Genomic DNA, 10,815 nt, shown 5'->3' with positions numbered 1-10,815 from the left:
ATATATATATATATATATATATATATATATATTTCTTGTTGATATATATATATATATATTTCTTGTTGATATATATATATATATATATATATATATATATATATATATATATATATATATATACGCTTGAGATTTTGTTATGTTGTGGAGAGCATAATAAGCACGGATATATTCAAGAGATTTTCTGCGACAAAAATTCTTCATAATCCTTGTCTCATCTTTTGTTTCTCTTGTAAGATTCCAGTTCCGTGAGAACATCTTAATAGGGTGTCAAGTTGGTGAAGGGTGTGTATATTGGGTTAAGTAGATCTCTTCCGTAAGCGTCGTCGCGGAAAACGACTTCCATAAATCGGCCACCCACAAGGAAACACTTGAAAACCGCATATGTCAAACTAATGCGTAGACAATCGTTCTCCGACCTCTATGACATCCCGGATATTTGACATATAAAAACCCCCGGCGCTTATGTCAGATTAATGAGCAGCCAATTGTTGCCTTACGACCTCGACGTCACTGATATATTTGCTGTATCTATTCACAGCGAAATATCATTACACTAATACAGTTATCTGTCTACGCTTCAGTTACAATTCGTTACAACTTACAAACACAGATACGTCAAGTAAACCTATGTACGCTTAGCACAAAATTCACAGTAACGTGTGTTCAATTGAACCTATTTACTCTCGGCACAAACGTTATAGTAACGTGTGTTCAGTCATCAACAGATTACTTATACATCAATTGAACCTATGTACCCTCGGCACAAACGTTACAGTAACGTGTGTTCCGTCATCAACAGATTACTTATACATCAATTGAACCTATGTACCCTCGGCACAAACGTTACAGTAACGTGTGTTCCGTCATCAACTGAGTACTTATACATCAATTGAACCTATGTACTCTCTGCACAAACGTTATAGTAACATGTGTTCAGTCATCAACATATTACTTATACATCAATTGAACCTATGTATCCTCGGCACAAACGTTACAGTAACGTGTGTTCCGTCATCAACAGAGTACTTATACATCAATTGAACCTATGTACTCTCTGCACAAACGTTATAGTAACATGTGTTCAGTCATCAACATATTACTTATACATCAATTGAACCTATGTACCCTCGGCACAAACGTTACAGTAACGTGTGTTCCGTCATCAACAGAGTACTTATACATCAATTGAACCTATGTACTCTCTGCACAAACGTTATAGTAACATGTGTTCAGTCATCAACAGATTACTTATACATCAATTGAACCTATGTACCCTCGGCACAAACGTTACAGTAACGTGTGTTCCGTCATCAACAGAGTACTTATACATCAATTGAACCTATGTACTCTCTGCACAAACGTTATAGTAACATGTGTTCAGTCATCAACATATTACTTATACATCAATTGAACCTATGTATCCTCGGCACAAACGTTACAGTAACGCGTGTCCAATCAGACACAGAGTATCTATACGAAAAGATGTAGTTTAGTAACGAAATAATGGTTGATGGCAAATGTTTAAGAACCTTTAATCGAACCCCTTTTTTGTTTCTTTTAATTATCTCTATTTATGTATAAAAGGCACTTTATGTGTGCGTTTGGGTTTGTTCTTTTCCGAAATAGCAAATTCTATTTATTTAAATTCCACATAAATTTATTCGATGTTATTAGATAGGTTTAGAGTCTGAATATCTCAGATAAGTATCAAAAATCGATAATCGAAAAAATTTATAAAGAAGGAGCAGTCCGATTTTGACAAAAGTTAACACCTTTATACAGCCTAACATAACAAGTGTATTTTAAAAGTTTTAGCACCCTACTAACAGAAAAGTCCGGCATATAAAATTAACAGTAGGCTCTTTGATACGACAGGGACGTATTGGAAATGAATGCTTCTGTGTAGAGCATAATTGAACCATGATACTTGACTTTTATGTTTACAACTTTAATTCATTATGTAAAAATAAGTTTATAAAGTCTTTCATAAGTCACGGGCGCGTTCAAAATGAATGTTTTTGTTTGGAGCACAATGGAACCATGATACTTTATTTTTGCATTTTTAACTTTAACATAAGCCATTAAATGAAAATAACTTTAACATAAGCCATTAAATGAAAATAATTTTAACATAAGCCATTAAATGAAAATAACTTTAACATAAGCTATTAAATGAAAATAATTTTAACATAAGCCATTAAATGAAAATAACTTTAACATAAGCCATTAAATGAAAATAATTTTAACATAAGCCATTAAATGAAAATAATTTTATAAAATCAACAGTAGGTTCTCTACAGTACAATGCAGACTACAGGTATTGTAGACAACGAAACTTCATAAAGACATGTGACGCTTCCTCCGGGTGTAGCGCATTGTGTTCTTAACTAGAGCACACAGTCAATTGGTTTGATTGAAAGCAGGCAATTTCACAGATTTCAATGACAATAAAAGTATAGAGGGTGAAACATTGGTTGATCCTCGTAAAATCCCGGGGAACGTCGGATATCCTTACTAATATAAAATAATCTGATGATTTAATAACTTAACAACGTTAATACGCAAAAATAACTTTATACGAATAAAGTATTATATTTAATACAAATGGTCAAAGGTCATTCAAGGATCTGTAAACCGTAAATAATTTAGCCGCATAAGAGTTTTTAAAAATGAATAACGCTCTTGTAGGCATCGAATTTGAGGTGATGAATCCTGGCATGATCATTTCTGGCTGGGTTAGCTGGTCGGAAAGGTATGATGTTATAGGTCACCAAACCGTCAATGATGCTGGGATAATTACTAATTAAAACGTTCATAAAAGCAAATACGTTTACTTACTTTGGCCAATACAAACAAACAAGGAACGTAGCATGGGTAACAACCTTTCCAGAACCCAAGTCCAAAGAAGGGCATTCACGAACGGCGCATCCAACTGATGTTGTGTTTTCCCAAAGCATCTGTAAACAAAGCAAACGATAAATCATAAAATAAAGTTAAAACAAAGTAGTTGAGGCACACACACACACACACACACACACACACACACAAACACACACACACACACACAAACACACACACATATATATATATATATATATATATATATATATATATATATACATACACACACAAACATATATATGCTTCAGAGTAAAATTATCTAACAATCAATTGGTATGGAAACCTGTGATTATAAGATTTACAAGATATTACTGGCAGTAATATTCTACAAGTACTTTCCCACCTAAATAAAAATTGCTCGATATACAAGATAGAGCAAATAAATCAAATTTTAGTTATTCAATGAATTTAAAAATTTATGACGTGAAATGTTTGAATTTCAAATCAAAAGATTATTATTCTATGTAAGACAAAGAATACATTTGAAATATTATAACTCCTTATCCTATAGGATTTCTATGTCTACCATCTCTTCAGAGTCGAACAGATTAGCAAATAATTACAATGGTTTACTCCTTATTTGCTACAGTCAGTAAGACATGGAAAATCACAATTAAAAGTTTTTTTAAGTATTTAAATGTCATAGAGTAATGGCAGTTTGGATCATTTTACCACACTGCTATCAAAGACATTCCCTTCGGATTTTATCATGCAATTTGGATGTGGATTTTTATATCCTTTTCATTAACTTCCTTACTCTATGACATTTAAATACTTAAACAACTTTTAATTGTGATTTTCTATGTCTCACTGACTTAGCAAATATATTAAACAGATCGTTTAGTTCGGACTAATAGGTACAAAGTTGACCAGAACAGGAGTTTTGTGCGACTAAAGTCGTAATCAGCTTTTGACAACACACTCGTTCACAAGTGTCGCATTTCCAGCTCCCCTTATCATGGTTAAGATCATCAATCCTTTGCAAAGCGCTCGCTTCACATTGCTGTGTGCCCGCTTTCTTTTCTCTGGAGCATCACAACTTTCGCCACTTCGGCCTTTGTAGAAAAAAATTCTTCCCACGTGTCAATGTCGATTTGTAGAACTTTCAAATTGTTCATTGTACAGTTCCTAAACCTCTTCGTTGGCTTGTGTTGCGGGCGCTTGCCATTTTCCAGCACCCCATAAAAACTTTGCTTTTGCAGCCTACAATCTTTCATTCGAATCAGGTGGCCCAACCAACGCATGTGAGATCTGACTATATATATATATATATATATATATATATATATATATATATATATATATATATATATATTTGTGTGTGTGTATAAAAATATATACATGTATATATATACACACATATACACTTGTGCCCGATATTATTCATACCCCTCCTTGAAAATTGAGTTTATTAGGTGTAACGTTGTAAGAATTTATTGTTTACGTCCATATTGATACATATTCTTAATAAACCTCTTCTGATCATTTTCGTCATTTTAAAATCTCGGGATACTTGTAATAAAAGAAATATACAGCTATTTATAAAATCTGCAATGTTCAAAAATAATCATACCCCCTTATTTTTTCAGTATTAATCGAGTTTCTGACTGTTTGTTTCCTGTTTGATTCTTATTTTGAATGCTTTTATACAACCTTTGATTAATTTCATTTCGGTTTTTGCATTTTTCAGAAATTAAAATGATATCAACTGAAAACCAATAAAAGAATAAAAATTATTAGAATGGGGAAGAAAAAAGAGCTTAGTAATGATCTTAGGACTAAAATTGTGAATTCACATAAGGATGGTTTAGGTTACAAGTCAATTTCCAAGAAATTTGAGGTCCCTACAGCAACAGTACAGAGCATCATCAAAAAATTCCAGAGCCACCACACAACAAACAACTTGATTGGTAGAGGAAGGAAAAGGAAACTGTCTGCTAGAGCCACCAGGGATATTGTAAGCAGTGTTAATGCAAATCCAACCACCACTACTAAGGACATTTTAGAAAATATGGAGTCTTCTGGCATAAAAATATCAAGGCAAACATTGCAAAGGACTCTGCATGAAAATGGTCTGAAAGGAAGAAGACCAAGAAGGACTCCATTGCACACCGGAAAACACCTTGCAGCACGTCTAAAGTTTGCTAGGACCCATGTGAATTCTTCAGAGTCCGTTTTCTCAAGTATTTTGTGGACTGACGAAACAAAAATTGAATTGTTTGGCCATATGGATGCTTCTTACGTTTGGAGGAAGAAAGGAGAAACTTACAACCCAAAGAACACCATACCCACGGTGAAACATGGTGGTGGTAGCCTAATGTTTTGGGGCTCCTTTTCGGCTAGTGGTCCAGGTAGTTTGGTCAAGATAGATGGAACCATGAAGAAGGAGCAATATTTGGAGATACTCCAGAAAAACATTAGACAGGATGCGGAGAAGCTCCATTTAGGACCAAACTGGGTCCTTCAACAGGACAATGATCCAAAACATACTGCCAAAATAGCCAAGAAATGGTTTGAGGATAATCAAATTAATATTTTGGAAGGGCCTAGCCAGAGTCCCGACCTGAACCCTATCGAAAACCTCTGGCACATATTGAAAACTAAGGTTAAAAAGCGGAAACCTAGAAATTTGAGGGATTTGGAGAACTACTGCATTGAAGAATGGTAAAAAATCAGTGTTGATGCTTGTAAAAACCTTGTTGATAAATATCCAAAACGGTTACAGGTAGTTATTAAGAATAAAGGGCATGCTATTGACTATTAGTAAGAGAGGTATGAATAATTTTGAACTAGTGCCATTATTGTTTTTCTTTGTATACTGTTTCAAACTTGCATAATTTATTTATTTGTTGAGTTTAAATTAAATGCTTATGCTTGATTTATTGTTTGAAATCCCTTTAATATTGTCTACCTTCTGGTTTGAGCAATATTCTTATAGAAATCTCAAAGATCCGAGGGGTATGAATAATATCGGGCACAAGTGTATATATAAATATATATATATATATATATATATATATATATATATATATATAATAACAGATGAGTAATAAAAGTTACATATAATTTGATTAGATCATCAGATCACTAAGGAAAGAATAAGGGAGCAAAATTTCTTTATTCTATGACATTTCGAAGTTAAATGCTTCTCCTTAGAATAGCCGGCATTATGCAAAATAATATTCAAAACCCAAATAAAATCGCCTCGAGACGGCTATGCGCTAGGTCGTACAAGTAAATCCGCACATTCTGCAAGTGACATGCAAATGGAATAAGACCAAGCGACAACAAGAAAGATATACTATAACATAGTTAAGTAGTCAATTTACTTATTAACAAGTAGATGAGAATCTTGAATGAACACTTGGATATTTATATACCTCATAAAGAAATCAAGTATTCGTCTCATAAATGATTCATTAATTAGTAAATAATAAATAAAACAATAAGCGAAGGAGTATATGCATATATATATATATATATATATATATATATATATATATATATATATATATATATATATATAAACCGCGCTTCAGTTCGGCCTCGAAAAACAGTGGATACTCCCTGTAATGGGTAGCTGCGCGTTGAATTTTGTGGCAAAGTTTGCGCAATCTCTCATTAAATTTCTCCTGAATCAGTAGTGGCAAGGAAAAGTCCAAAATGACTGAAAACAATGCCGAGATAAGCGGAGAGCACATAAAGTACCTAAAATTCCCAAATGATTCTTCATTTTAGTACTGACCAGGCTCAACGAATATATATATATATATATATATATATGTATATATATATATATGTGTGTGTGTGTGTGTGTGTGCGTATGTGTGTGTACGTGCGTACGTGTATGCATATATATATAAAGAGAGAGAGAAAAATAAAGAGACGTTTATATATATATATATATATATATATATATAGAGAGAGAGAGAGAGAGAGAGAGAGAGAGAGAGAGAGAGTAAAAATAGAGAGGAGGAGAGAGAAAGATAGAAGTGCGCAATTAAATTATTATACAACATTATTTATTTATTGGTAGTGTTCCCAGAATTCCGGTCAACAATGATCGGTGTACGATCGTTGCAGAGACAATTTAGAATTATAATCATGCTCTTATTTTTTGCATATACGTGTTCCAAAATGTCTCCTCGTCAACGCCTTTTTCCAAGATCACAAACGACGGTTCAGTGAGAGTATCCAAATCTTATGCTTTTTTTATAAGCCTTTCATATTTATTGCAAGACATATGTTCATACAACTGCAACAGTTACCAATATATCTTTAAAAGTGAGAATGTGTGTGAGGACAATTCTCCACCTATATACTCAACGAATTTTTGATCTGCAGACTTGAAATTTGGTATATAGGGTGTCCAGACATGTGATAAATTTTTAATTTGTTCTTATCCGGAAAAAATCCTGCTAAGAGGTCAAAATTGAAAAATTGGTACGTGGGAGTCATCGGTATTTTATCTGTTTGCTATTTCCCGAATTCGCATGCCTGAATAGTTCACATTACAGATTACTCATGTAAAGAATAAGTAATTTTAGGAACTGTGTCAGGCTGACCTAATGGTTATCGCACTTGACTCACTGTTTTAGGGTTTGGCCTCGATCTCAACTCGAGTATTTTGTTTATTAACAAGAACTGAACTGTTTATAAAAAACATAACAATCGCATGCACGTGTGTCAGTTTCTGTATGAATAAAAGTATAAAATTTATGCGGATTTTACAACCGAGCAAAGCTGGGTGTCCTGCTAGTGTATATATATATATATATATATATATATATATATATATATTTCATTTGTCTTTACATAAGCAGTAGCAAAGATAAGCAGTAGCTTATGTAAAGACAAATTTAAAATGTAACTTGCTCTACTTCTGTATTGAGCACTCTTGTATTAACCTCGTTATATTTCACTTGTTACGCAACTTTTGAAAAATAGCAACCTCAAATTATATATATATATATATATATATATATATATATATATATATATATATATATATATATATACTCAAAACATGTTAGAAACAATAGCAGAGTTTGGTCGTTATTTCCCTTTAGTCTTTCTGTACCGTCTGACTTTATGTGATCATTGTATACAAACGTGTTCAATTAGTTAGAAAAAAAGCACTTGATTTCATCCGGTAGCAGACATTATACATGAAGCAGCCAAGTCGGTATTAATTTACATCATATAATGAGCACTGAAATACTATATTACTCCGCGCGGAGGTCAAAGGTCATAGAAAGGGGTAAACAAGAGAAGAGAATAATTTAACAAGAAATTCAATTGAAAAGATTTCCGAGGATTGCAAAACTAGGGATGGCCCTTATTCAGTGTTGAGCCCCTGTTTACTTGTGTCCTATGACTGCAAAGTTGGACACAAGGTCAGTTTTTAGGTGGGAATATCGTGTTATCACAACAATAAAAAGATTATTCTATCTATGTGAACTAACGTGTGTCGAAATTTTCGTGGATAGAATTTTTTTTCAATGACTTTAAGCTTGTGGAACACATTATTACGTGACTGTTTCTCTGCTGGTTGAAGCGTGTTCACTTTCAAATCCAATATCAGCAGATTCTTGCAATGGTTCTATCCACAAGTAATAAAACGTAGTGCATATTATTGGTCTATGTTAGTACTCCCATAGTGTTCCTTATCTTCAGTCATTTTCGTCTCATTAACTCTTATTCTCGAATGGCTTTTAACCATAATTGTAAAAAAAAACAAAGCAAAAACCATTTTTATACTTGTAAAATAACACGCAAGCCGCCCGGAATTGCCCGGTCGTAAAATACGCATAATCATTATATTTTAATTTATGCAGATTTAGTATTTATTATCATCGAGTGAATTCTCTATTGAGTATTATCCAATATATAGCAATGATTTCCAAATTTTAAATAGAGGATAATACTTGATTGCAATAAACTAGAATCGAAACCAAATTGTTTAGTGCTCCAGCGTCGTTACCGTTTGAGCAACGGATAGATAGATGTCAGAGACTAAAAATTTAGCGATTTAAGCTATGAATGTTTTTATTTTATTTGCGTATGAGCAAAATTAACAGCACTATTCGACTTCTCCAGCCAAGGTCAACATTCTTTTTTTTAATGTTGATCCCTTAGTAGTTATTTTTACCGGCTATAATCAAAATTGAAATTGTTCCACAAGTTTAAATCCCTTATGGATAAAGTTTCAGATCTATAGACCAAACATTCAGAGAGGAGTTTCGTAGAGACTTTCTACAAACACAGCAGCAAAGTCATATATATATATATATATATATATATATATATATATATATATATATATATATATATATATATGGCGGGCAGTTGCGAATTCCGCACTAAGTTGGTCTACAGTTTCTTTGGCGACAGATTAAGCCTATCTTTTAGCGGCATAAACGACTGCATCTGTTACAGTTGAAGGTAGGCTTATTTGGTGGTATTTCTTACTTCCTTCCTTGTCCTCTGAGCTCTTGGTTGTTTCTAAACTTTCTCTGCCCATGCTCGAGTTTGGACCTGATGGTGGAGCGCCATATGTCATGTCCTTGGGCAAGTTCTTCCCAGTTTTGCGTATTAATGCCCAGCGTTTTGAAATCATGCTTACAAATCTCCTTGTAGCGCAAATGAGATATGTCTTTTGGCAATCTGCCATTTTCATTCTGGAGCTCCAGACAGCGGAACCGGCGCTGTTCCAGGAGTGTGTACACCGTTGGTAGTTTAAAGCGAGAGAGGATAACGTTGTTGATGTCTCTGTCCTTCCAGCTAATCCCAAGGATCCGTCGTAGGCATCGTAGGTGGAAGGCATTCAGTCTTTGTTCGTGCTTTGCATAGGTAGGCAAAGGGTCGCTGCCATAAAGAAGGGTGCTAATAATGCAGCAGCCTTGCTCTTAATGCGTGTTGATAGTTGGGAAAGGGTAGAAGCAGCTTTCCCGTCTTTCTAGTTCCAGGCCCTGTGAGGTGTTGGCTGTAATTATCGAATCAAGGTACTGGAAGCTCTGGGCTACTTCTAGAGAGGTGTCATTGAGGTGATAATTGGGGATGCATCTCCCTGGCCCTGAACAAGGATATTAGTTTTCTTGATATTGATAGTAGGTCTAAAATTTGTGCAGGCTTGAGCAAACCTATTGAGAAGAGTTTGCAATTCTTCCTTTGAGTGAGCAGTGATTGCAGCATCATCTGCAAACAGCAGGACAGTGAGGTTTGCATGTGGACACCTTCTACTGATGAGCCAAAAGCTTTTCCCAAGAGGAAGGAGAAGAATATCTTGAATAGTGTGGGAGCAAGGACGCAACCCTACTTGACACCAGTTTTAATGTCAAAAGGGACGCTGGGAAAATGGTGGGATCTTTCTACCGCTGCAGAAGATATCTCAATACTGATGCAATTCTCTATCTGTATAAAAGCCAAGTACGTCCAAGGATGGAGTACTGCTGCCACATCTGGGCAGGAGCTGCTAAAAACAGCCTATCCTGCCTTGACAGAGTACAAAATAGACTTCGTGGTTTAGTGGGGGATGCCCTTTTCTCTTCCCTGCAACCTCTCTCCCACAGAAGAGACGTTGCGAGCCTGTCTTTGTTTTATCGTTATTTCTATGGAAGGTGCTCGTCTGAGTTCCAATCCCTCGTCCCCCCTCGCCAATCTTTCACGAGAAACACCCGTCTGGCTGAAACTACTGTCAATAATTTTCCCCACTCTTTTTCTGTGCCTAAATCCAAACGTAGATTCAATGAACAAAGCTTCTTTCTAAGAACTGCACGCCAGTGGAACTCTCTGTCGCTTGCCTGTTTCCCACCTGACTACAACTTGGACGTCTTCAAGTCCAACATAAACAAACTCCTGACAAACCGCCCCCTTAAGTAAGACACTCTATCAAAACCCCCAATACTAATG

At 34.8% G+C, this 10,815-nt stretch overlaps 1 protein-coding gene across 4 annotated transcripts in view; it reads right to left on the bottom strand.

Annotated features, from left to right (window-relative positions):
• Positions 1 to 10,815, bottom strand: part of LOC145254557 (peptidase inhibitor 16-like) — a 398,175-nt gene that overhangs the window by 106,975 nt on the left and 280,385 nt on the right. For all 4 annotated transcript variants that reach the window (XM_080113089.1, XM_080113088.1, XM_080113087.1 and 1 more), the window contains exon 3: positions 2,842 to 2,960. In XM_080113089.1, the coding sequence (XP_079969215.1) occupies positions 2,842 to 2,960 (119 nt within the window). The remainder of the gene's footprint in view (positions 1 to 2,841; positions 2,961 to 10,815) is intronic.

The sequence above is a fragment of the Euprymna scolopes genome, chromosome 30 (genome assembly GCF_053919585.1).
Source record: "Euprymna scolopes isolate OS-2025 chromosome 30, ASM5391958v1, whole genome shotgun sequence".
Lineage (NCBI taxonomy): Eukaryota > Metazoa > Mollusca > Cephalopoda > Sepiida > Sepiolidae > Euprymna > Euprymna scolopes.
The sequence above is the reverse complement of the archived record's forward strand: the minus strand, read 5'-3'. Positions and strand labels throughout refer to the sequence as shown.